The 27,913-nt window shown below is 44.9% G+C and overlaps 1 protein-coding gene across 3 annotated transcripts in view; it reads left to right on the forward strand.

Annotated features, from left to right (window-relative positions):
* The window catches only part of LOC146057686 (transmembrane protein 198), a 96,649-nt gene that overhangs the window by 54,499 nt on the left and 14,237 nt on the right, over positions 1-27,913 (forward strand). For all 3 annotated transcript variants that reach the window (XM_083169207.1, XM_083169208.1, XM_083169206.1), the window contains 2 exons: positions 20,024-20,264; positions 21,462-22,037. In XM_083169207.1, coding sequence (XP_083025333.1) covers positions 20,075-20,264; positions 21,462-22,037 — 766 coding nt within the window. In that variant the 5' untranslated portion in view covers positions 20,024-20,074. The remainder of the gene's footprint in view (positions 1-20,023; positions 20,265-21,461; positions 22,038-27,913) is intronic.

The raw sequence follows: 27,913 nt of genomic DNA on the forward strand, positions 1-27,913 counted from the left end.
TGGCCTGCTGGGCACGTAGTTTTCGGGCTAACATCCTGCCCGATCTGTTACTGGCTAAGTAGAATTTATGCCTCATCCTGTTTAAAGCTGATTGGGTGCGTGTAAGGAGTAGTTTCTGGAGTTGGCTACGCACCGAGGCCAACTCTGTCTTTAGGGAGACAGAGGGGGATTTTTTATTCCTGTTTTCAAGATCTGTTAGTTTGGCCTCTAGGGCTTTTTGAGTTGCGACGGCTCTGCGTTTCATTGTGGCTCCGGCTTGTATGGCTGCCCCTCTGGTGACCGCCTTAAAAGCACACCAGTGATTGATCACCGAGGTATCAGTTGTCTGGTTATTAGACATATATGCTTCCATTGTTTTTAATATGGTGTCTTTGGCTGAGGGGTCTTTTAGTAAGTGAGGGAATAGGCGCCAAGGCCTGGGGGGGACTAGTGAGGGGAGGAAGTTCCATTGCCACACCACAGGTGCATGGTCGGACCAGGTAATGGGGAGTATATCTGCTCCCGTGGAGTGTTGGAGGGACCACTTATCACATAGGATTTAGTCGATTCTAGAGTAGGTGTTATGGACTTGAGAATGAAAAGTGTATTCTCGGCCAGTTGGGTAAGTTATTCTCCAGGTGTCATACAGGTCAAATTCTAGTAATAGATTGCGTAGGGCTGTCGATTGATTATCTGAATGCGTATGGTGGGTAGAGGGGAGACGGGATTTGTCCAGCCGGGGGTCAAGAGCCAGATTGAAATCACCTAACAATATCAAGGAGCCTTTTGAGATTTTTCGTACAAGGGTTAAGAGTTTGCGGAGGAAGGCCACCTGGTTCGTGTTGGGGGCATAAATGGATACTATAGTCGTCAGTCTGTCCTCTAGGAGGCCAGTGAGTATCAGGTATCTGCCATTCTTGTCAGCAGTTTGGGACTGGCAGATAAAGGGAGTATGGCGAATAAAAAGGATAGCAACACCATTACGTTTGAAGGGGCCATTGGCATAATAGGTTGTCGGGTAGTTTGAATCTCTGAATTTGGGTGGGTTAGAGGAGGCAAAGTGCGCCTCTTGGAGGGCCACTATATACGCCATTTATTTGTGGAGATATGACAGGGCCATCCTGCGCTTGTGTGGGGAATTCAGCCCCTTAACATTTAAAGATATTAGCTTAGGCATGGCATGTCCTTAAAAAAATGTTGTGGATATTTCGGGTGTGTCTGTGGGAGGAGTGGTAGATGGCGTAAATTGGTGGTAAGGAATGCAGTCCAGGGGGGGGGTGGAGGGGAGGAAAGACAGGTAACAGAAAGAGAATAGAATAAAGGGAAAGGTAAAACAAAAGGGTCCAGCAACTAGGACCCGCATGACTACTGCAGGGGAAAGAAAAAGGTTTTTCATGCAGTCGTATCGAGGGTTTTTTGGGGTGGGGGCCCGGCCTCACCGGGGAGCAGGGAAGAGGAAGGCCGCCGCCCCAGAAACGACTTTCCTTTCAATTTTGTTTTTCCTTAAGAACTAAGCAACATATTACAAATTAACAAACATTCCACCTGTGTAACTTGGAAGGAAGTGGGTAAACTAATACTGTATACAACTCACTAGAACGGGCGCGGATGGACCCCAACTATTGTATGGGGTACGATGCACATAGGCAAAAACAGAAAAAAATTTTTTTTAACAGACTAACATCAAATTGCAACAAACATCTGTAAGCAAATTCCCAGTGCCTAACATCCTACAACCATTTGTAAGTAATAAAAACTGATACTTATCGCATAAACCTCCACCCGCTGTGGGGAGGTAAGGAGGTAGGGTGGCAAGGGAGTTCAGATATGAAGAGGGAATGTCCGTGACTGCATAGAGGTCATCAAGTGTCAGCCCATTCCTGGCGGAGGGGCTGGGGGCGCTTCTGCCCTTGGGTTCCTGCAGTTGAGATGTCCCATTCTAGCAGGAGTTTCATTCCAGCTTCTAAAGTGGACACATTGTAGGTGGTGTCTTCGTGTGTGATGATCAGCTTCACAGGGAACCCCCAGCGGTATCGGATCTCGTGAGCGCGTAGTGCCATAGTAATAGGGGCGAAGGCTCTCCTGTTAGCCAGGGTCGCAGGGGAGAAATCTTGAAACAGTTGGAGGCCTCCTAAAGTATCGGATTTCTTTGCTTCACGTGCTGCTTTCAGGAGTTGTTCTTTAACTGTGAAAAAATGGACCCGGAGGAGGGTGTCTTTGGGTAGGTCGGCTGGGATTGTTTTGGGTCTCGGCAAGCGGTGGATGCGGTCGATGAGAAGATCTTTGGGATCAGCGGAGGGAAGGAGTCTAGAGAACAGTGCAGTGGCATAGCCTTCGAGTTCGGCGTTGGTCACTGACTCTGGGATGCCCCTGATCTTGATGTTGTTCCGTCTAGACCTGTCCTCGAGGTCCGCGAGTTTGGCTTTGAATTGGGTGATTTCAATTTGTTGACGGTCATAAGAAGATATAAGACCATTGTGAGATGCGACCAACTCCTCCATTTTCTTCTCTAAGTGGTCCGTTCTGTCTCCGATCGCCACCAGCTCAGTTTTAACCTCTCGGATGGCCAGCTTTAGGTCTTTGGCTATCTCTGCTTGGAATGCAGAGAAGACCTGGCAGAGAGACTTTACTGTAACCGGTTCGTCAGAGTCAGCATCTATACCTGCCAGCCCGATAGGGGGATTTTGCTCCTCATGGACTCCCAGGGGAATGTATGCATGCTGCAAGGGGCTTGTTTGCGGTTGTGGGGTTTGGGAAGTTTTCCTGGCAGACATGCTTATTTTGGTTGGGGCGACCTCCTTGGGTCTCTTGGGGGCCATATTTGAGGCAGGCACTGAATGCGCAGGTGGTGGGAAGGTAGTATTAGGCACCGTGGGGGTTCCTGCAACAGGTTATCGCTTCATATATAGTGTAAAATGTAGTCGTCACGGGGCGGCAGCCATGAGATGTGGGTATTCACATTGGGGCCTGGATGGGGAGTGCTGCAGATAGAGACTGTCTGGAGTGCGCTATGTCACAGCGTCACTAGGGTGAGCTTGGTGGCACCTGGGGTGTTTGAGAGATGTAATTATCCCTATAGCTGGGATGTGGGCTGAGGGGTATTCTGGGATTCAGCAGAGTGCTGTATTGGTGCTTAGTGCCCCCGGAGAGATTGAGGCAGGGTGGGCTAAGTACAGGCCCCAGCAGTGCATCCACAGTTGGTAGTTAAAGAGGGGGTCTGCAGGTGATGCAGGGTGCAGTTCAGCCCTGTGGTTAATAAGTGGGGGTAGTCCCAAGAGAGGTTTTGGGGTCTTGTAGAGTTGCTGCGGGGGGCTGCAAGCCCAGGTGGGGATGAGGAGAAAATGGCGGAGCCACGTGGGGGTGCGGTGGTGGCCGGGTCCAGCCGCGGCCAGGTAGAGGGTGAGAGGCCGGCGTGGAGTGCTCCCCGAATGGGGTTAGTCCCAGGTAGTGGCAGGTCTCCACTTACCGGAAGTGCGGGAACTCTGTGACACCTGGTGTTGAGGATGGGCGCCTGCCTTCTATGTTCCGGCACGCTGCGGGTGGAAGGTGCGCTCCGGGCTATCAATCAGCTGGGCAGCAGGTGAGAGGGCTTGCTGAGCGGCTAGTCGGAGGGTGCGGAGGATTCTCCCGTCGGCCGTATTGAAGCGGCGTCCGCCGCCTCACCGCTCCTTCCTCCTCCCCGAACTCGAGTCCCCGGCTTCTATCGCCGGACCAGGCCGCAACCTTCAGCAGCACTTAAAAGTGCTGCCCGGCTCCGCGACCTCGGACCGGGTCAGGCGGGGGGTATAGAGAGGGCTAATGGAAGGGTAGGGAGGCAGTCTGGAGCGGGTGGGGAGAGATTAGAAGGGAGAAAACGCTGGGTTATCCAGGAGCTCCGGAGAGACGCGTCTGCTCAGCCAGCGTGCCAGGCCACGCCCCGAGTTTCATGGTTTTTGTCCCGAATGTCGACGTAATTGACATGGACCCCATCCCCTCGCATGGCTCGCTTAGAAATTGCACAAATAATAATGCTTAATAATGTTTGGCATATGTGTGATATATAACTTACATGAACGCAGGCATACATAATTGCTGCACATTTGTTAATGGTTTGAGACCATGTGCTCTTGCCAGAAAAGCATCGCCTGTTTCTAAAGTCCGTCACAGTGCCTAAATATAAGGTTATTGATATCCAGTGATTGGACATTGGGACAGATCACTCTAGATGTGTAGTATCACTGAGACTTCTTGGCAAACTCTTAAATATAATGGGTGAAATGTAATAGGGTGAGATTTGGTAAGAAATCTCCATATATATATTTTTTAAAGTGGAAATCATTTACACTACAAAACCAGTTTGATTGTAAGTGTAAATGATTGCCGTTTAAAAAAACAAAAACAAAACATGGAGATTTCTTACCAAATCTCTCACTTTCTGAATCTCTCCTCCTATTAAATGTATTTGCTTTTTTTAAATTGTGTTGCTTTTTGCTGTGAACACAGAATTCTTAGCCCCGTGTCCATCTGTGTCCGTTAGTGAGTTCATCTTACAGATCAGTGAGGTAGTGAAGTACACTGTGGTTTTCTCATCAGTGCTTGCAGCCTGTGTTTGCACATCCAGTGCCAGATGTTTTGGAGAGGAACAAGATACTTTCCATCTAGAGCAGTAATAGACTGTCACATTTTCCACCATCCGCATAATCCTGTTCTTTTCCTAACTATTTAACTGCTGAAAAAAGTTAACTGCATTAGGATTATCCAACGTTTCCTCTTAAGTCACACTGGTAGATTCTTTAAGCAGTGCTCACAGATAGTTACACGCAGTGCATGTGTAATTGCAGCTAATTTGAAGATCCGCATCAGACTCGGCACGGAGAAGATAGAAGCAGTCATTAGTAACTTAGGGGTTGATTTTAATTCCGCGCACTATGAATAGCGCAAGGATTGAGCTCCCAGAGCTCTTGAGATCAGCATGGTGTCCAATTGTAAAGCGCAACGGAATATGCTGCGCTATATAAGAAACTGTAAATAAATGGTGTTAAGGGTAGTGAGGGTGTCCATCTGCATGTGTTGGCTGAGCTAGGCTATCTCCGGCATCCGGTGTCCAGGTGCACTGATGTCTGCAGCTGCGGTGGGTGAGTGACTGACCAATGAGGTCTATTTTGTGGGTGGGGATTACGTTGGTAACTGTGTATTTATATGTGTACGGTTTATGTGTCACTTTGTGTCCCTGATGATGGGTATCTAAGACCGTAACGGCATAGGACCAGATAAAGTACTGCTGTTGCTATTATTATAAGTCTGTTTGAGTGCTGCTGCAAACTACTGACATACTGTAAATATAATGATGAAACGAAGTACACAAATAGAGACACACCCCTGGGTGACAAGAATGCTGGTCATGCCCCCACATTATTAGGTGCTGGCCACACCCGCTATCATTGCGCACATTAGGCCCTTGATCATTTTCAGCTCCAGGCCCATGTAGAACTTAATCTGGCACTGCCTGCAAGCAGCACAGCTACAGACATCGGGCCTTATTCTAGCTCAATCTCCGAGGCAAAATCCTTCTCAAATAGACAAAACCATGTACTCTGCAGGGGGGGGGGGGGGGGGGGGGAATTAGATTTGGGTGCCTTATTTTGTTTCTCTGCAGGGAAAATACTGACTGCTTTATTGCTACACTGCAATATAGATCTCACCCTACCCAAATCTAACTCTCTCTACACAAGTTACATCTGCCCCACCTGCAGTGCACATGGTTTTGTCCATTTGAGAAGGCATTTGCCTCTGAGAGTGAACCAGAATAAGGCCCTTTATGCGATTGACCATATCCATTTGGCTGCAGCGACAATGGCCATTTCACAACATGGGGTCACGGGCCACTCAGCTGGCTGATGGTGTCACAAGTAATCAAATAATGCTGCCTTGTTGGATGTAGCACTGATAATGCGTGCGGGACCGCTGCCGCATTGTCATATCTGGGCAATGTTGCTGCTGCTTCCAAGTAAGCAGCAGTGATGCTATTTCCAATCCCATCTGATTCTACCCCTTATTTGTAAACTACAAGCTGATTGGGACAGTCCACTCTGTCATGGGCTAGTCATTGCTATGGGAGCTGTAGCAATAACTGGAAATTCACCCATTTACAACTCGTGTATAGAAGCTATTCTTAACCTATCAGGATGATAGGTTGAAAGTCAATAGGGCGACACAAGTCAATGTGGTTGACATGGTGAAAAGGTTTACGTGGAAACGGTTCACACCTGAAAAGGTCAACATGAGGTTGGTAAAGTTTGAGCGCAGCAGTAGCAAAGCAAGACACCTTGCCTGAAGCATGGCAAGCAAAGTGAGGATCACTTATTTGGGACCCATGTGCTCAAATCTACAAATTTACACCCCCCAAAAAATAAACCCTTGTATTTAAAATGCACCAAGAAATATACTTTCCCACACCTGTGCAAGATCAATAGGATGGTGATGATCATGTCATGGAAACAGGTCTGTGGTGGATGTGCTTGGCCACTGCTCATTCTACATGTCCTGTTATCCAAGGCATTGCGCCAATCTCAAGCTTGCTAACATGACACAGAAATCTGGTTATACTACGTACCTCAGTGTTTGACCGCTGTTACACCAGCCCCGCTACCTTACAGCTGATGTTGGGACAGTATGACTGATATGAGACGCAGGCTTATGGCTGTGAGGGGAAGCAGCAGTCTATCTGCTATGACCTGGTGAGACATTAAAATGAAATAGAGAACATTACACATGTGAGAAGTCTTGCTACTTTATATAATCATATGTGGATGTTTATGCTACAAGGTTCCTCCTGTAGCACAGCATGCTGACCAAATTCTCCCTGTAGTGTTCAGTATTTCCATTAGTTTTCAGTTATTTATTTAGTGTCAATACTTTTACAAAGCACTTTACAGAGAATATATAATTCATATCAGTCCTTGTCCCATTGTGACAAACCTCCTAAAGAGTGGATCAGTACCTATCATTTTATAAATCGTGGCTACAAGCTGATTGGATAGGAAACGTGTTCCCTTGTCCCCTTCTGCAGTCTTTATAATGCTTACCTTACTTACTAGAGCTTAAGGGCTGTATTCATTGCTATGACGGCAACCCATTTACTCGCTGTTTCTACCCCACTGGTTCTTTTCAGCGAGGTGGAAATGGTGAGTGTGCTCATTAAAATGGTGGGGCTCGCCACAAAATGCAGTGGACTCGCAGGCCATTAGGTTTTGTTATGGGTCCGGGAAATCTCGGATTAAAGACATTAAGTCTGTCCTTGTCAGAGGGCAATGCATATCCACCTGCCTTACTGGAATCACCCCATCCCTGTCTGGCTTTCCATAAGGGACATGAAGGGTGCAAAGTGGACATGTCAAAAGTTATTTCTTTGTTTTCTAGAATGGTTGTCTCTGTGGTGTCTGTGTGTCATACTTACCTGCCCCTCCTTGTAGAATACTGGCGTCAGCCGTACCTGCCCCTCCTTGTAGAATACTGGCGTCAGCCGTCTCCTCTATCTGGGAGTTCTCATAATTCCTCCTTAACTGGGCTTGTCTCCGGCACATATTTATCGGGTAGGAGGCGGCTGAGGTCAGCATCACATTGGCTTCACTTTCAGGATCCTTAAGTGGGATTAAAAAGGGGTACAGGTTAATATAATTTTCAGATGGTACATTTATTTTAGGTTCTCCTCTAGCGGTAATTGCCCCCTCGGTAATATAACATGGGCGGTATGTAGTTGTACTTCTCAAGTTAACTGTACCTTCGTTCATTAAACAATTCTTTTGAATTTGTATTTGACCTTCTCTTTGCCAAAAATTTACACAATCATGTTGCTTCAACCTTTCCTTTTTGAATGAAATTTGACAAATTTTATCTTTCACTGTGAGCAGAACTTCAGGACCAAAACTACCAGCAATAGTCAATTCTACCACACTGTTTTTGGTCCTGTTGACCCATTCATTCATACACGCAACTGCGTATATGCCATACTTCTTTGCATAATATATCCAGGGGATCCTTTGGGCATGACGCTTTCGCCCAACTTATCCAACCATCTTTAACAGCCTCCTTCCTCTGAGAACTTTTGTTCCCCATTGCTGTCACTATTTCTGGATATCTTATGTTCTTTGGTTATCTCCAACCGGTGCGCCGACTGCGACCACGGTTAGACCTAACCTCTAATGTACATAACAGACGGCCCCTCCTGTTCAAAAAAAAAAGCTACTTCTCCTGTCAAGGGACCATTGGGTTTCTGAGTTCCCCCACAAAACTATTACTCCTTTTTAGTGCGTAATTCACTCTGACACTCACTGAGGTCCCACTAGAGCATCTCAGCCAGTTAATGCCTCACTGTGGCGAATCTTTAAGAATCTAATAGCTGAGTTGATAATGGGTATGCAACAGTAGTAGAGTTCATGCACAGCGTTGTACCCAAGAAGCAATCTTCTTAGTGATCTGCGACACAAGTGGTCAGGTTATGCGAATCTCTACTTAATCGATGCCTATAGCAGTGATCTTTGGTTATCTCCAACCGGTGCTCCGACTGCCGGCTGGACCTAACCTCTATATCGATTCACTATTAACCTTCGCTGCCTGACATACCCCATCCCATCATGGTCGTTCTGTCCCCGAACTCTGCACCAGGACATATTCCCTTAAAATTCTAAATTTTATCTTAAAAGTTGTTTGAATTGTTTTATCAAATGCAATAAATGGAAAATCAAATAAATTGTGATTTGTATTCATTTAAAATATATGATCAATAAGCAGTTACCTTCTGTACATACTTATTCACTGGTAATACATTTTGTAAAGGAAATTGATCACTAATGCGCGTTCACGCGGACACATGCGTCTGAGATAAGCATGCGCACAACACAGGCGTGCGCGCATTGACATCGAATGGAGATTGAACATGTTTAAGCTTCTATTCCTGTTCAGCTGAAATCAAAAAGCCACATAGACAGTGCAGCAATGATTAGATAGTGTAGATAGTATGAATTGTATGTAAATAGCATAGGAGTTAGCAAAGATTGCATAGCAATCTGATCTTATGCTCTGTACACATGGTGAGATTTGCTATTTGTCTAATGGTGTGTACATTTGGTACAATCCAGCATGAGATTTTGACTATATAGATCACATGCAGATCACACAGGTTTTTTACCTTGCGATACCGATGCGCGCTCCCGTGGCAGCACAAATCGAAACCCAGATAGACAGGGCAGCAATGACTATAAAGTGGAAATCTAATGCAGATAGCATGAATTGTATGTAATTAGCACATGAGTTAGCAAAAATTGTATGGCAAGTCGAATAGCAAAGGAATCCCACCGTGTGTACATACCATAAGATTCAATTGCTATGCAATCTTTGCTAACTCATGTGCTATTTACATACAATTCATACTATCTACAATCTGCACTATATAGTTATTGCTGTATGGTCTATTTGGCTTTTTTGATTTCAGCTGAACGGGAGCGTGCATCGGCATCAAATCAGCATAGAAAGCTTAAAGACGTTCTATCTCCATTCGGTGTCTACGTGATACCGATTCGATTTTGACTATATAGTCAAAATTGAAGGCTAAATTGCACTGTGTGTACACACAACTTATCACATAGCAAAGGAATCTCGCCGTGTGTACACACCATAACTGTACTTGCTTACAGAGAATTATTTGATGATACTATTTGATTTGTCTTCCACTGTAAATATTTTATGTTTTTGAGTGGACTGTACAACTGGATGTATTGTATTTCGATAATGGAATGTCCATATCCTATATACCTTTTAAATCACTAAATAACAAATCCTGGAGCGATTCACATATGCTTGTCCTGAATTGTAGAAGTGCTGCTTCTCTAAGGCATGTATAGGGTTTCAGGGCTGTCGTGAGCTCTCACGTTTCATGCTGGGGGGTGGCCGCTTCTCCAGTGTGTGTACCAGATGTGGAGCTGGGAAGGGTTCGGCAGCATACACACACATGGTTGGGATTCCCAGCTGCTACCTTGTTCTCCTTTTTCATATCTTGAACACAAACATAGACCTCTGAACACCACTAGAGACTTTATATCCAGATGAAGACTGATCATAGTTATCAACTGGCATTCATTTACAGGGAACGTTTTAGGTTTTAACAATTGTCCTAGGAATTTGTGGCCCTTGGAAGTGTTGGTATTCAGCAAGCCATATTGTTTAAATTATGATCCCTATATTAAATGCAAGTCCACATTTTCTTTTCCTAGGGTTTTTTTTTTTTTTAAAACAACTTTTTATTAAGTCAAAGCATCATTTCGTAACAAAATACATTGCTGAACATTCAGGCATTTGATACAGATACAAACATTTTTTTGAGTACATGAGGTAGTATTGAGTTACATTTTAGACATATATTACCATATTATTAACATATGTGTGTGGAATGTCTATCCTAGCAAAAGAGGGGAATCTTTTATTCTAGGATTAGCGGAGGATCATTAAGTAGCATTCGTTCTTCGTACCAGCGGGTGTTCTGGAAACATTGTCGAAGGGTTTGTTTAGTTGACATGGGTAAAGTTTCCATATAACTGTTCCATGTAGTAAAAAACTGTTTGGTACGTGAGTCCTTTTGGAGAGAGGCCTCCAACCAATCCATGTGAAAAATAAAAAATAATTTGTCTTTAAACATTGCCAGGGCTGGAGGGGAAGTTTGAATCCATACTTGGAGGATCGTTTTGCGGGCAGCCGATGAGATTGCCAGCATTAGTTTTTTGATGGGTTTTGGGGCTCTAGTTTCCTCAGGAAGGATGCCAAAAATGGCCCATTCCGGGGTGAGTGGAGTGTAATTAACCAAGTGTTCGCTGGCAAAGTCGCGAACCTCCGACCAGAATTTCTTAACTAGCGGGCAGGCCCAAAAGCAGTGGTATAGGTCTGCTTGAGAGCAATTACATTTGGGGCATCTCGGGGAGTCTAGGATTTGCATCTGGTACCCTCGTGAGGGGGAAATGTATGATCTGTGGAATATGTTCAGGTACATTTCCGAGAATTTGGCCATTGGGAATGTCGTGATTGAGGTTTGTAGGGTTTTTAATAGGGTGTCTGTTGTTAGGGTAGGGAAGTGCTCTAACCATTGGTTAAGGCCTGTGCGTTGTGATGTGTAATCCATAGGTTTTCGGAGAAACTTGTAGTAGGTAGAGATCGCTTTTTTAGATAGGGGGGGAGCCAAGAGTACGTTGTCAAGGTCATTATTCCAGTCTCTTTCCGGAATGAGTTTTGAGATCTTGTCAGCGTATGACTGGGCTTGGATAAAATTTAGGTTGAGGGTGGTTATGAATGGGTAGTCTCTCGAGGCTTCCATGAAAGTGAGTGGTTTATGAGAGTAGGTGTCTAACAATTGCCCTACTCTACAAAGTCCGGCATTTTTCCAGCTTGTGAAGGAGGGTGGGGCATTACCATCATGGAATTGGGGGTTTCGTAGGAAAGGCAGGTGTATGGAGTGATTTGGGTTTAATTTAAAAGTGTGTCGTAGGGTTAGCCATAATTTACGGACGGACATTAGGAGGGGATTAGTGTGTATTTCTGGAGGGATGTCTTTGTCTTCTAAATGTAGGAAGGCAGTTAGGGAGATGTGGGGTAAGAAGTTTTGTTCTAGAGTGGTATTGGCATAGGTTTGATTTGTAAGTAGCCAGTCTTTGAGGTATCTAAATACCGCCGCTTGGTTGTATACCGTTATATCTGGGAAATTAATGCCGCCGTTCCATTTTGGTTGAGTTAGTTTTATCATTCCGATCCTTGCTCTCCCCTTGTTCCAAATAAAGGTTCGGAACAATTTTGTGATAGCGAGGGTATCTGATTTAGTTAGAAGAAGGGGCAAAACCTGGAGTTGATATAGGAGTTTAGGGAAATATATCATTCGCAAGAGGTTCGCCCTTCCCAAGTAGGACAGCTGGAGGTGGCCCATTCTGCCCAGATCTCTGGCGAGATTTTTAATAGTTTTGCTTATGTTATAGGTGTATAAGTTTTGTATATTTTTGGGCAGGGTTATGCCCAAATAAGTCAGGCGGCCTCTAGCCCATCTCATGGGTAGCTGAGCGGCCCACTTGGGGCGTGTGAACCCCTGCTTTAGATATAGGATTTCTGACTTTTCCAGATTAATCTGGAAGCCGGATAAGCTGCCTGAGCTATGTAGTAGGTCTAGGAGTGGGCGTAAAGAAATTTTAGGGTTTGCTATATAGATTAAGACATCATCCGCGAACGCGGTTGTTTTAATTTCCATGTTGCCTACACGTATTCCCTGTAGGGTGGGCCAGGAGTCAATTAATCTGAGGATGGGGTCTAGGGAGAGATTAAATAGAATCGGGGAGAGGGGGCATCCCTGCCTGGTCCCTCTGTGCATCTGAATAGGTGTACTTTTAGTTCCGTTAATAAGTAGGGAGGTGCTAGGGGTGTCATAAAAGAATTTAACCAAATTTATGAAATGGGGTCCAAAGGAGTAGGCTGATAGTGTTAGGAATAGGAAGGGCCATGAAACGGTATCAAATGCTTTATGGGCATCTAAGCTCAATAACATGTGTGGGGCGTTGGGGTGGAGGTTGGAGGCGATTACCGAGGCGATAGCCGTGCGAATACCCTTGACGGATTGTCGACCCGCGACAAATCCCATTTGGGTAGGTGAAATGATTTCCGAGAAGAAGGTCTGTATTCTAGTTGCCATTATTTTAGATAGGAGCTTGAAATCTACGTTCAAAAGGGTGATGGGGCGGTATGAGTCCAGTTTCATGGGGTCACGTCCGGGTTTGGGGATTAGGGTCGTGTATGCCGCATTGAATGTGGGATAAGAGGGTCGGGACTTGTGAATGGCCTGAAAGAGTTCTAACACTGCCGGGATGATATCTGGTTGCAATATTTTGTAATATTCCCCGGAAAATCCGTCCGGCCCCGGGGATTTGTTTGTTTGGAGGGACGAAATGGCTTGGGTCACTTCCTCAGCTGTGATGTCTTTGTCAAGCATTTCTATTTGGGATTGGGTGAGGGATGGGAGTTTAGAGTCTCTAATCAGTTGGTCCATTTGCGTATAATCTGGGGTGTCCGCCTTGTATAGCGTAGTGTAAAAATCCTGGAACGCATTGACTATGTCGTGCGTCTTTGTCAGGGGTGGGGAGTCACTGGTTCGTTTAATGGATGTGATGTGGCTTCTGCGGTGGAAGGGTTTAGTTAGGTTGGCTAACGCCCCGTACGGTTCCCCCATCTATAATATCTGTTCTTTGTGTAGTCAAGGTGCCTTTGAGCTTGTGAAAGTAGGAAGTCTTCGAGAAGGTGTTTCGCCTGCTGGTAAGCTGTGTGATTGTCATCAGTGGGGTTGGAGATATAGGCGTTGAGACAAGAGTTCATATTGGTATGGAGGGAGTCGTATTGTGTTCTGGATGCTTTATTTCGTTTGGCTACATATGCTATTATGTGTCCCCTCATTACTGTTTTTGCAGCTTCCCAGAATAATACTGGCGTATCCCAATGTTCTATGTTGGTGTCTACGTAGTCTAGCCAGTGGTGCTTTAGATATTGGCGAAAGTTTTCTGATTGGAATAGATAGGAGGGAAATCTCCAAGATCTGTGTAGCGTGTTCGTAGTGGGTATGTTAAAGGATATATTTATGGGAGCGTGATCCGAGATTAAGATGTCTCCTATGTTAGCTGAGGTAACAGAAGAGATAAGGTGATCCGCTACTAGAATGTAGTCTATCCGTGAGAATGAGTGATGGACTCCCGAGTGGAATGTGTATGATTTGTCCGTAGGGTGGAATAGTCTCCATGCATCTGTCACATGTGTTTGGGTCAAGAATGTGTTAAATGATGTCCAGATGTTGGAAGAGGTAGTTCGTGGGGGAGGTAGTTTGTCCAATGTAGGGTCTTTGACTATATTAAAATCTCCTCCTATAATTAACGAGGAATTTGGTCGTTGTGCTAGTAGTTGGGAAATTTGGCATAGGAAATCTGAAGTCTGGGTGTTGGGGGCGTATATATTCAAGATGGTGTACGTCGAGTCTCCTATCCGGATATCTAATAGTAAGAATCTGCCTTCAGGGTCTAAGATTGTGTCGGTAATGGAATAAATCAATTTTTTTGAGAAGAGTATGGCCACTCCTCTTGATTTAGTGACATATGGGGCGGATATGCACTCTGCAATCCATGGGGCTCTGAGTGTTGAGTCCTCACCAGCCTTCCAGTGGGTTTCTTGTAATAGGGTGATATCTGGGTCGTGATGTTTTATGTGAGATACTATTCTCCTCCTTTTGATTGGGGAGTTTAGGCCGCACACATTCCAAGATAATACATTAATAGAGTGTGGGGGGGAAGAGTATGGTAAGGTAGTGGGGATGTGCGGTGTCATCCTACTCCAGCCCTGGCAAAGATACTAGAGCAGAAGTTAAACATACAGGGCGGTCCCCCATCCCAGCGAGTGTGGGACCGCGTCTTGATAAGTAGTAGACCCCATATCAAGTATATTAAGCATGCCTGATGTTGCAATACGATTTTAGTGTGAGTAATTAAAAAAACATAAGTTGTAGGTAACATATGAAGCTTTGACAACATTTTCCATATTTTCCAAACCAAACTTTCCCGGTGTGTTCTGATTGGGGTATCAGAACCGACCAGATGTGAACTATACAATAGTAACAATATACTTAATAGTGAGAAACTTATCATTAATCAAAATCTATCATAGGGGGAGACAATAAAGAACATTAGTGTTGTGGGTAGGTTCAGGTATTCACTAGTGGGCCAGGAGAACCCATTGATGGCATGAAGTGTGCTCTTGCGGCTTCAGGGTCATCGAATAATAGGGTGCGTCCGTTGTCCGTCACCCGTAATTTGGCCGGATACAATAGGGCGAATCTCCTATGGGAGTCTACCAAGAATTTACATATTGGGGAGAATGCCTTACGTTTTTGGGCTACTGCCACCGAGAAATCTTGAAAGATGAGTACACGGGTGCCATCAATTGTAAGTTGCTCCATTTTCTTGTAAGCACGTAGTATCGATTCCTTTGTTCTGAAATCAAGGTATCGTGCTATTACTGGTCTAGGGCGCGAGTTGGGGTCTGACTTTTCAGGCCCGATTCTATGTACTCGTTCTATATGTGGGAAGTCAACTACGTCTGATACGTCTAAGGCTAGTAATACTTTGGAGGTGAGATAATCTGACAGCATATTTGGTTTAACACTTTCTGGGATACCTATGAATCAGAGGTTATTCCTCCGATTCCTGTTTTCTAAATCCTCAATTTTGTCTTGGAGTTCTTGTATCATCATGGTTGAGGCATCAGAGGAGGATTGTGCACTGGTGATGGCGTCTTCTGCGTCACTCACTCTTTGTTCAAGGTCGGCAATACGGGAGGTGTTAGATGCAACTTCCCGGACTGTAGTCTGGAAAGAGGTTTTGAATTCATCCAATTTTTTGTCAATATGTGGCATCAGGACTGATAATATTTCCTGTGCTGTGGATGAGAAGCCTGTCTGGCTATCTGAGGGGGAGTCATCGTCGGGTGGGGGGTTCACATCCGTGGTGGATTGTGAGGAATGAGGGGTTAGGGGTGTCTGTTTAGTGGTTCTGTTGCGGCCCATTCTATGCTCGTCAGATGATGAGGTGGAGCGTGAGCGTGGTGGGGACAGGAATCTGTCCATTAACCAGATTGGATATGAGTAGGGAAAATGGGGAGAGTAAGGGGTGGGGTTTCGTCTAGGGTGTAGAGTTGGGCAACAATAGTTTGACTGTACCGTGTGGTGTATCTTTTCTGGGGTCACCCTCTCTCCTCCGTTTCTTAAATAGTTAGGATCAGACGGCAGAAGGTTAAAATGGAGTCAGGCCCACTAGTGGAGGTCAAAAAGTAAGAATAGTCATATATCACATTATCACATTAAAGCAGATGAGTGTTTCCCCCTACTGAGGGTTGTGGTCTACATTGTTTCTATGCAGTAATATATAATAACAGGGCAGTAGGTGTTTTGTACCCTACACACTTTGCTCTAAACGGCTGTAAATAAGTGTAACTCCCGTCTCGCCTGCAGAGCAGTGGTAAGGCGTTAGTATTCAAAAATTATTGAGCGACAGATTTCTCAGTAATCTTTAAAGTATGGAGTATATGCTGTTGAATCTGATAAACTGAGGTAATTTCAGTTTTCGCCACAAGATGGCAGCAAGTGCTCAATAAATGTGATAAATATACAGTACTTTGGTGTAAAGATATAGAAGAATGAGTTTTTAACCTGTAAGGAGCTGAGCAGAATTGTTGCCTTTTGTGCTGGTTAGTTATGCTGTTTAGTACAGTGTTAAACAGTATCAGAGTAATTCAGCTGTTATGCACATATATTATGACCTTAAACAATTATGTAGTATGTGGGTGGATTTCCACCCGTTACCAGATAGCGTCAAGTCTCAGATGTGTGAGGGATAGTCCATCCAATGACTGTGATCCTTCAGGAGTGTTCGGGTTAGGGCAGCTCCAGAGGGTTGAAGAAGGGGAAAAATGAGGCCAGGGGCAGGGTGGTATAACAGTAGGTCCAGGAGATCCGCAGGCACTTGTTAGAGGACACCTTTTGGTTGGTGGAGTATGTGCAGAATCCTGTGTCTGGGATGGGTAAGCAGCAGGGCACATGTATCATGGGGTAGAACAGTCATGCAACATGGAAATTGGATTCCCAGCACCTATTGATTAGCTCAGAGTCACAATGAAGTAGTAGTAGTAGTAGGGGGGATTTTTATCCAATGGATGTGCCCCTTCAAGGCACTTTTGGTTAATGTGTTTTATAGAGTCAAGCAGCAAGTTCAGGTGTAAGAGCAGGGGGGATAGGGGTGATTGGTGCAAGTTCCCAGTATTTCAGCAGCGCTGGGGGTATGGGCATTCACCCTATGGGGCACAATCTGTTAGCCTCCTGGTTGTCTGGTGGTATAGGCTTTAGATGTGTTTCCAGGCCCCCCGGGTCCTTCGCCACCACTAGGGTACGGGCTCAGATGTGGCTGGCTTTGGGCGCAGGGGCTGGGGATAGAGGGTATGTGTAGTTATCCGGTGGTGTGGGCTTCAGAGGGGATTTCAAGCCCCCCGGTTTTCCGTTGTCGCTAGGGCACGGGTTCAGATGTGGCTGGCTTTGGGCACAGGGGCTGGGGATAGAGGGTTTGGGTGGGGAGGGATCGATTTTCCCTGCTCCGTCTCCCCGGCGATTGTTACCTCAGGGCGTTCCGCCCAGTGTCTGTCTGTGCCTCCGGGCAGGGGATGTCGTGCGCGGCGCAGCTTCAGCCGTCTCCGTTCTCCTCCAGGCGCGCTGGAGTCGTCAGGGATCTCACCGCGTGGTGTCTTGAGGGTGTCGCTTCCCTGTGCCGTCTGACTGCCGGTGTCCAGGGGTGTTCTGCGTCCGCGCGTCTCCAGGCACCTCCACCGGATCAGCCGATTACCTCCTCTGGTCCTCTTCTTCCGACTGTCGGGGCTTCGCTGCGGAGTGAAGGTAAGATGGACGAGGTGCGGAGGGGGCTCCGGGGGGACCGGTGTCTGCAGGAGGGGAGGTCAGGAACTCTCGTCTCCCTCTGTTTGGCGGCGTCCCACGTGAGGGCCCGATCACGGGCCAGACTTCGGCGGTGTGAGGCTGTTTCAGCTTCAAAGTCCACGATATTGGTATCGGGGTGTTCCCCTGGTGTTTGTGAGGAAGCCGGGCACGGTTATCAGCCCGAGTCTGGGTGGATTCCGTGTGGATTTCGCTGGATGCAGCCTGGATGAGCGGAGCTCTAGTAAAACGTGGCCATCTTGGATGCGCCACCCGCCGGAAGTCCTCCTAGGTTTAATAGACTACCATTTCTAGAAAGGGAATATTTAAAATGCAAAATTAATCATCTTGTGATGGAGCTTGTAGTGCACCAATTTATGTATCTACAGTCTACACCAATGGTGTCAAACTCATGGATCTCCAGCTGTTGTGGAACTACATGTCCCAGCATGCCTTGCCACAGATTTTATATAATGGATTGGCAAAACTGTGGCAGGGCATGCTGGGACGTGTAACTCTACAACAGCTGGAGGGCCATGAGTGTGACACCACTGAGTCCTACACCATACAGCAAGTCCTGATCTGTTCACCAGGAAGCAAAGTCAAATCCTCTCTAGCCATTCTATTTGGGTGTAGTATGGCCTTAATAGGAATAGTTCCTGCACCCACTTTTTCATAGAAAAGTAACAAATATAACAATATATTCTCTTCCATGGTGTACGATCAATAGACTAAATTGAACCTGTCAAAATGCATAATTTTTAACCCTTTGTGATCCATTGTCCATTTTAAATGGCCTTACTAAAAATATATTGTGTAAAATGCGTTGTGATGACTGTTGGCAATCAAATCCCAATGTCAATTTAAATATGTGAAACTTTTTCGGCAGTTTCAAAAGTATCAAAATATCACATTAAAGGAGCCCATACACGCTCCATTTTGCAGCGGCTCCGTTTTGTACTATGCGATGCGCGCTCCCGCACATCACATAGTACAGTACAAAAAGTATGTGCTGCACATACTTTTTGTACTTGCTACACATCGCATCGGATCACATTGCATGCACAAGGCATGCGATCCGATGCGATGTGTACTATTAAGTCCCAAACAGATCCGTTAAACGGACCGTGTATGGGCAGCTTTAGAACTAATTTTAATGTTTTGGTTTACGGACTACAGTGCTTTATTTACTAAAACCCCAAAATAAGCATATACAGTATTTTTGTGTTGCTTAGAGCCACATTCGTCTTTACCATTGTCCTCTCTGGGATCCACCGCATGCAATGGGTCATACAAGTAACTATGGTTTTGTGGCTCTTCACACTGAGCAACGCATGCATAGCTAAAGATAAGTGGCTATAAACATAGAATCTACTATTTAATAGGTACTCAACTAAAGTAGAGACTTATGTGGTTGAAAATGTGTTCCTCTTATCATACAGTAGTATAAACATAGGGAGCACTATACAAGAAGGGGAAAATCATAGGTTGAAACCTCAGCAAACATGGACTTCCTATAGATGTTTGTGCCAACACCAAAAGTCATTTTGTGATCTTACAGGTGAATCGCAGGGATACAGTGGCTAGGTAAACATACTTTAGTTCGACATGGCTCATGTTGACAAGGTTGGAAGGTCGACACCCACATTGGGTCGACATGAGTTTTTTTCGCCTTATTCCGATTCGAATTATGCCGACAGGCAGTTTTTCAAACCCTACCTTCCATTAGGGCATGGAGGGAGAATATAATAGTGTGCAGAGTGGCACCGTGCCACCATGCACAAAGCTCGATTTTATGTTAACATTTTTGACAAAAATGTGAAAAACTCATGTTGGCCTAATGTATGTACCCTATGACCCAAAACTTTTTAATTCCTCTACTGAGGCGATTCTGATATTCCAGATGGAGAAGTATCCAATCCTAATAACTACATTCTAAATTGGCAGACCTAGATGTGCCAATCATTTCTTACCTGCTGTCATATGCAATGTTTCACATGCATGCATCCTTCCCGGGCGGCTCAAGGGTGTTGGATGGCCCATATGCTGCTGCGATACATCGAAGTAGTGTATGGGCATCTAGATCCAGTTACTTGCATGGATATAATCACAAGTTGTATCAATGAAGCTCTCTGCTCTGATGTTCCTCAGCACAGTCTGGTCTGTGTCAGTGCTGAGATACAGACCAGGCAGTGTTAGAAGCGCCAAAGCAGAGAGTGACCCCTCTGGTAGGAAAGAGGAACTGCATGGGTTTAGAAAAGTGCAGGGTTCTAGAATGAACACTATATAACCATATTGCTCTAATCCCTCTGTAACCAATGTAATTCTTTTTTTTTTTTTTTTAGTCCGAATCCAAACCTTAAGGTGACAGAGTGCTCTCAAGCTGTGTATCATATATTTTCAGACTTTGCTCCTTTTTAATTTTCCTGAGCAACTGTAATATTTGGTTTTTAATGTTATGCAACCGGTTTTTCCTTGAAAGTATTTTCAACATATTTTTTTGGTAAATAATTTTATTCTGTTCTTTTGCAGGCTTTTAAATTAATGGATACGGTCACCTGATCACACGCTGCACATCCAGTGATGGCGTTTGATATATCAGCCTTTGTCCTGCCTGGCGTACTGCAGAACTTCAATGTCCAAACTGTGGACACCGGGCAAGAAGACCCTTTCATGGACTTATGTAGCCTGGAAAATGGAAGGCATTATGATGTGGTTTCAACAGTGGTCTGCTCGTTATGTTGCCTCTTTGGCCTTGTGTATACATTCTTTGGTAAGCATGAGAAATGTCTTGGAGAATACTACCAGCCCCACCCTCCCAAAAAAGTTAAGATAATATAAAGAGATTTGTAGCTTCCACGCTTGTTAGAAGATCCGTGAGAAAGCATTTTGTCATAGCTAGTTGTATGCTGCTATGGGCACTGACCATCAAAAGAATGAAGTCTAGTGTTTAGAACAAAGTAATGATACAGCACAGAAGTGGATAAGATTTTCCCCAACGTATTCATTATCAGCCAAAGAAAGTATTCTGCCTTTCACTGCTATCTTGTATACGTCTAACCTACAGGATTCCTATACTATAAGGTAGCGTCTGAAGAGATGGGCAAATATAGGAGGCAAGTTCTTGTCATAAGTTTTTGAATTATTCATTACACACACATTAATTAATCATAGGTTTTAGTGTTACTCTTCACTTTTTGCAGGTTTCCTTTCTCATGTAAGCAGTAAGTGTTGCCAAACTATTGAAGAACACTATAGTTCCAAACCCTTACATACGTGTAAATTACACATAGCAATAGTATAGTGTTTGCTGGTTTATAGGGATATGGTCACTATGTCGACATTTCGTATTTCATGCCCTACCATCCACTAGGGCAGGGGTCCTCAAACTATTTTGCTCTGGGACGCCATCAGACAATACAAATAATGACAGGACCCCAGCAAGTGCAGAAGGTCATCATGTGTTACATGTGTAGTCAGCAGACAGCACATACATGGCAGCATTGTGGAGGCACAGAGTGATGGGAGGAGTCTAAAATAACAATTCAACAGATTTTCCAGACTCCTTGAATCACTGACTAATATTAGACAAGTCACCAGCCTGATGGTCAGCAACATGGAGTCGCGACCTCATGCTGAGAAGCTCGGGACCCACTTTGGGGTCAGGACCCACAGTTTGAGAACCGCTGCACTAGGGCATGGTGGGAGAATTAAATAGTGTGCCAAGCGCAGTGAGGTACCATGCCCGAAGCATGGCGAACGAACGTGGTGCTATGTTTCAGTGTCCATGTAGACTTTTGACATTCGGGACAAAAAAAATGAAAAACCCCATGTCGACCTAATGCTTGTCAACCTAGTTGCTGTCTGTCCAATGATCCATACCCGTTTTATGAGTCCTCCTTTCAGGATTATACAGTGGCGTGCTAACTCTGTATCTGTAACCACTGATTGTTTTCCTTTCTCTTTGCAGGTTACAGGTGCTTCAAAGCCATTATGTTTCTGTCAGGCCTGCTGGCTGGTTCAGCAGTCATCTTTTTACTTTGCTACAAGGAACGGATCATGGAGACACAGTTGAGCCTGGAGCTCAGCGCAGGCATTGCCTTGGGCATTGGCCTCCTTTGTGGACTGGTCACAATGCTTGTGCACAGCGTGGGCTTGTTTATGACTGGTCTGCTTCTTGGACTGCTACTGGCCACTGCCTGCCTGGTGGGCTTAGAGCAGTTTTACCACCCGCCTACAGCCTGGATTCCAGTAGGAGTTCTGATGGGATCTGCTATGCTCTTCGCTCTGTTGAACTTGCAGTGGCAGAAACTTTTCACTGTGATTTCCACTGCTACATTTGGTGCCTCCATCATGACTGTGTGTGCAGATTATTTTGTTGAGATGCTGCTGCTAGTACAGTATGTATATGACCGTCTCCGTCTGGAAGCCTCACACTCTCTCTGCTGGTTCAGCTGGGTCGTGCTTGGCATGTGGGTAGTGCTGAGCATACTAGGAATTGTTGTCCAGTGGAAACTTACAGCTGAAGGCTTCTCTCATACTGATGGTAAGTATACCATTGCTCACTGTGTTCATGCCAGTACTGAATACTGATGTTAGAATGTTACCTTTTAGCCAAACAAATGATCAATGTTTTTTGTATTGATATTCTGTAGTGCAGCTTTGGGCCTGCTCACCGTTGTAAACTTGAGTTTCTGCCATGCCAAAATATAAAATACAAAATGCCAATCACCAATTATCTTTCATTAGTGGGCTCCTCCATCTGTAGTATTTAAAAACAAAAAACACCTCCTCTAACCTCCTTAGCTATAACCCCCCCAGCTTACAGGAAACCTATTGTAGAGACACACTCCTGGTCTATGAATCCGACATGGGCATTCTTCTGCTTCTGTTAATTTTTAGAGGACACTCAATCAGTGTATGGCATTGACTTCATAAAGACTTTCTCCACTGTTGTTGGTGTTGCCTACATCCCTAATCCCACAATCCTACTGTAGGTCCAGTTTTTCTATTCCTTGACAACTTTGAGAATTAGCTTACTTCTCTCCTAGGCTTTGGCTGCATACTAGGTGATTTTAACATTTCCATTAAATCCCCACTGCTTTTTCCAGCTTAATTTAAAATGCATGCATGCATGCATGGACACACACATACACACGCGCACACACACCAAAATTGCATCTCCAGCAACTCCATATTATTTAAAACACAGGTTCTCAAACTCTATCCTCAGGACCCCACAGGCTTCATGTTTTTCAGGTCGCCTGTGGATTTTTAAATGTGACCGTTATACAAGGACTCCTGCCAGGAGATCCGGAAAACATGCCCTGTGTGGGGTCCTGAGGACTGTTTGAGAACCACAAAAATCATACTCGTGTCCACCATGGCACAAACAGAACTAACATCTGTAAAGTGTTCAGAAGCTACTGAGTACCACGAACAGAAATTCCATGCCTTTCTGATTTCCTCCACTGTAGATACATCATTGCATCTTAAAACACTGGCCTTTCACTTGATAAGCAAGCAAATATACTTCACTTTTTGTTACATCTCACCCCATATGGTCCACATTATTTCTCCCTAAAGGTCCATGATTTTGCCACCAACTTCGTAAACAAAATCTACAACCTATTTTCTCCTGACAAATCTTGCAAACCCCACACACCTTCCTGCCCCTTTAATCTTATTACCATTCAGCTTCTGTTCTTCCTCTTGCCACCCCCTCCCCTCTCTGCTTGCATGCCACTAGCTTACTATTTTATTGTATTTTCTACTGGATCACTTCCAATACCCTTTTAAACATGTGCTTATCTTGCGGATCTTAGACCATCTGTCACCCCATCTTGACTCTTGTCTCGCTACTCCTAATTCTCACCTCCCCTTTACATACTTCTTGAGTGAATTTTTGTACAACTGCTTGTCACTTGCTGTCTGGTGAACACACTATCTTCTTCTGGCTTCATTCAACATTGAACTGTGTAGTAGTGGTAGTACGTACAGGGTGTGTTTATAAAATACAGCATAAATAGAGGTATAGCTGGTACAACTAAAATCAGCATCCGTTCAGAAGTAGGTGTCGAAATTGTCGAGGACACTGAAGATGAAGTAGAGGAAGGGAAGGACAGGAGCACTGGTGAGGTAAAGAGGTAGGGTGAGGAAGGAGGGCACTACTCATAAGAGTTAACATACTAAAAGGAGGTGGGTGAACGAACGAAAAAAAATAGGATAAGTAGGAACGGATGGAGGATCAAAAGAGGTTAGTAGGAGGAGGGATAGGCTAGTCGAAAAAAGTGGATTTTGAGGGAGTGCTTGAAGGAGTTAAGGGAATCAGAAAGCCTGATGGGTGGCATGAGGTTGTTCCAGTGCAGGGGGACAGCGCGTGAGAAGTCTTGGACACGGGAGTGGGTGGAGGTGATTAGGTGAGAGGTCAGCGATGGAGAGAAGTGGACTGAAGGGAGTGTGGATAGAGATCACACTATATATTTATTGTACCTAGCAACATTACTCGGAACTGTATCACAACAGTTCAGCACTTACTAAAAATAAGTAACAAAGGGATCACAGAATTTGTGAATCTGTATTTTTCTTGAACTCCATAACAATAAAAACTGCTTTTATTTCACTTAGGGGTGTATTCAATACCCGCCGCTATTTGCGATAGGGGAAATATTGGCTGGTTCCTGTTCAATGCTGTCTTTCCCGATTTTGAAGAGGCAGATTAACAGAATGGGCCCGACTTTAAAAGCGGCCGGGCCCGTTACGTCAATAACGGCCATGAATTGGTGTGATCAAGGCCGAATCTCGATAATCCACGGACGTTTATGTGGACGCGCCCCGTTTTCGTCAATTGGCAGGCAGGACGTTGAATTCCACCTGGCGATATGCAGTCAAGCAAAACGCAACAAGCCCAGGGTCACAGCTGTCGGGACCCACATATTTGAGACATTACAAGATTTCTATTAAAGTGTAGTGCAGCTAAAAAGCAGATTGAATGAAAAAAAAAAAAAAAAAAATATATATATATATATATATAGTATACCCAGCTACCAATACCCCCCGCCCACCACAATACTCACAATAAAACAAATCGCAAAACAAACCTACCATACAACCCCTGACCCTGTACAACTCCCCCCCCCAACTTAGGCATGTTTGGATCCAATAAAATAAACTTACCCCACTAACTACTGAATCCCATTACCACCCACCCATGTTGTGGATATTAAACGGATATCGGACTGGGGCAAAGAAAGCAAGTGACCTTAGGTAGGCTAGGGCCAGCTCTCCTGCAATAAAAGGACTTAACAGAACAGGTCCTCTCCATTCAGTCTATGGTACTGGGGGTTTGGTTTTTGCGCTCCACTCTTAATTGGTTCTGCGGTGCAGCAGATTCTGGGTTCTTCTGCCTTTAGATCCCGGGGTACTGGTATATGCAATTGTATTTGAATTGCGCACTCGCTGTGTAGATACCTGTGTAGGACCTCTTATGTTATAGTTGTGATTATACAAAACTTGTGGAAATGATGTGATGCAGGCTTTTGTGATTAATAAACAAAATGCTTTATTTTGACATTTAAACATAAGCTGGGTAAGTCACAAGGACCTCCAATCTTGCAGATCTCACTGTGTGTCTTCTGCAGATTGGGTTGCGGTATTGTACTTGGGCAGAAACCTCTGTGTTTTGGCAATGCACAGGGTTTGATTAATCAATGGGGCTGGGTGGGGTACGGTGGTGGGGGGGGCTGCTTGCAGCTGTGAATGGGCACTTGTAAGGCTGAGTGGCAGCGGAAGTTTCCTGTTAGATCAAAAGTTTGGGTGGTCAAGGAAAGTGTCCGGTGGTACCGGTGGGCTGGCGTCCCTTACCCTCCGGTGGTGCACCGTTCACTTACCCGATACCTGGTTCCGTTGCTTGCAGAGAGAGCTTGCCGCGTCTTTCCACGAGTCTTCACCGGCGTCCTCACTTGGTGCGATAGCCGACAGTCTGGTCCGCACCGCTGATGCAGTCGTTCGCGTCACTTCCGGGTTCGGCTGGACGGCGTTACCCGGGGTGACGGAAGTCCTGCAGCGGCGCGCGCTCGACTCCTTGCGGAGGAGACTTTGGGGTGGCTGTATGGGTGCAGGGCTTGTGTCCTGGTGTCCAACGCGTTTCGGCACATGCGTGCCTTTATCAAGGATGCAGTGCTGTCTCTTGTCTACCTGTATTTCTACCCGCCCAGGAGCTCAGTCATTGGTTGTTGGTTCTGTAGTGGGCGGGGTTGTAGCCTGTCAGTGGTGCCGTCAAGCTGATATGCGTTACGTAGCTTGTGGCTGCAAGTTGTTTGGTCTGATGTGTAGACACATCTTTGTATGTTGACCATGTCAACTTTTTTGCTTGACAGGCAAAGTGACTTGCACATACATACTGATTGGGTGCTATTTGTGTAGAGTTACTGTTGTTTAAGCACCGAAGTTTAAGATTGTTATAGTTTGAGTATTTTTTGCTGTCAACCTTCTCCGTTTGTGGGAGCATGGGGGTGTGGGTTTGGGGTGTCTGTACCGCAAAATGGTGCTGAGAGGTTGGATTGTATTGAGATGGAATCAGGGTCTATTGAAATGCACTGGATTTGATTTCAGTTGAGTTATGGCAGAATGAATGATGAAGGTATCAACTTGATTAAAATAATGGATTAAAATAAGCTAAACTTGTACTGGGCACAGTATATGGTGTAGATGTGACACCTGTAGATGTGGCTGTTTTCAAGACCCCCTAAATGAATGGGGGTGAAGGTGTGTCGTGTCTATACTATGTCGCTTATGTTGAAGTCGACATTGTGCCCTTTGGGTTGCATTGTCTGTAATTTATAGATCCACCTAAGTTCTTCCTTATTTATTTTCTTGATATAGTCACCCCCTCTCCAGTTGTGTGGTACTAGTGAAATGGCGGTGAATGTCATCCCTTTGGGGTCTCTATTGTGTGTCTCATTGAAATGTTGTGATAGACTGTGTTGTTCAAATCCCTTTCTGATGTTGTGAATGTGTTCATACATTCTGGTTTTTATGGGTCTGATGGTTCTCCCTACATATTGTTTATTGCATGGGCATGATATAAGGTATATCACCCCTTTGGTATGGCACGTCATCTCTTGTTTGATTTTGTATGTCTGTCCTGTGGTGTGTGAGATAATATCTGTCACTTTCCTTTGTCCTTTCCTGTCTGTTATTTTACATGCTGCGCATGTACCACAATAGTGGAATCCCAGTGCGTGTGTTGATCCGTCCAGTCTGCTCTGTGTAAGGTTTTTGGGTGGTATGTGGTTGTGTATTAATTGTTTTTTGAGATCAGGTGCTTTACGGTATACTATCTTTGGTTTTTCAGTTAGGTTTTCTGCTAGTGTATCATCCTGCTTCAAAATGTACCAGTGTTTATTTATTATTTGTTTTATTTGTTTGGCCGAGTCATTGTATTGAGTGATGAAATATGGGCCTTCATTGGTTTCGGTGTTCTTTGTTGTGTGATTCTTATTGATTAGTGTTGACCTGTCTATTGTAAGCGCTCTGGTGTATGCCTCCTCAACTGTCTGTGGGTTGTACTTTTTTTCAATGAATTTCTGTTTGAGTTCCTGTCCTTGTTGTTTGTACTCCTCCAATCTGGAGCAGTTTCTTCTGATGCGTGTGAATTGCCCTGTGGGTATGCTGTTTATCCAGTTTGGGTGATGGCTGCTGGTGGAGAGGATGTAGCTGTTCACATCTACTGGTTTGTGGAATGTTTTAGTGGCTATGATGTTGTTGTGAATGTATATCTCGAGATCCAAGAATTCTACTTTTGACTGACTGTACTGTGTAGTGAAATGAAGATTTAGGTTATTGTTGTTGATGTGTTTAGTAAATTCAAGTAATTCTGCTTCTGTTCCCTCCCATATGAAAAGTACATCGTCGATGAATCTGCGCCAGAGGACGAGGTTTCCCCCGAAGCCATGCCCACTCCATATGTTTTCCTCCTCCCACTTACTCATAAAGAGATTGGCATAGCTCGGGGCAAACCTCGTCCCCATCGCAGTACCCTTGGTCTGTAGGTAGAATTGATTGTCAAACCAGGTGTAATTATGATTGAGTATGTAGTGGATTGAGTCAAGGATGAAGGTGGTTTGTTCCTGTGGTATGGTGGTGTCTGATTCTAGGAAGTGTTTTGCTGCTTCTATTCCGTGTGTGTGTTCTATTATGGTGTAGAGGGAGGTGACATCGCTGGTTGCTAGCCACATTCCCTCCTTCCATTCAACCTCTGAAAGTGTTTGCAGTGTATGAGTGGTGTCCCTAAGGTATGATCTTTGTGTACTGACGTGTTTCTGTAAGAATGTATCTATGTATCTTGATAAGTTAGCTGTTATGGAATCAATGCCGGAAATTATAGGTCTCCCTGGTGGGTTTACTGTGTCTTTATGTATT

The sequence above is a fragment of the Crinia signifera genome, chromosome 2 (genome assembly GCF_055691185.1).
Source record: "Crinia signifera chromosome 2, ASM5569118v1, whole genome shotgun sequence".
NCBI classification, from domain to species: domain Eukaryota; kingdom Metazoa; phylum Chordata; class Amphibia; order Anura; family Myobatrachidae; genus Crinia; species Crinia signifera.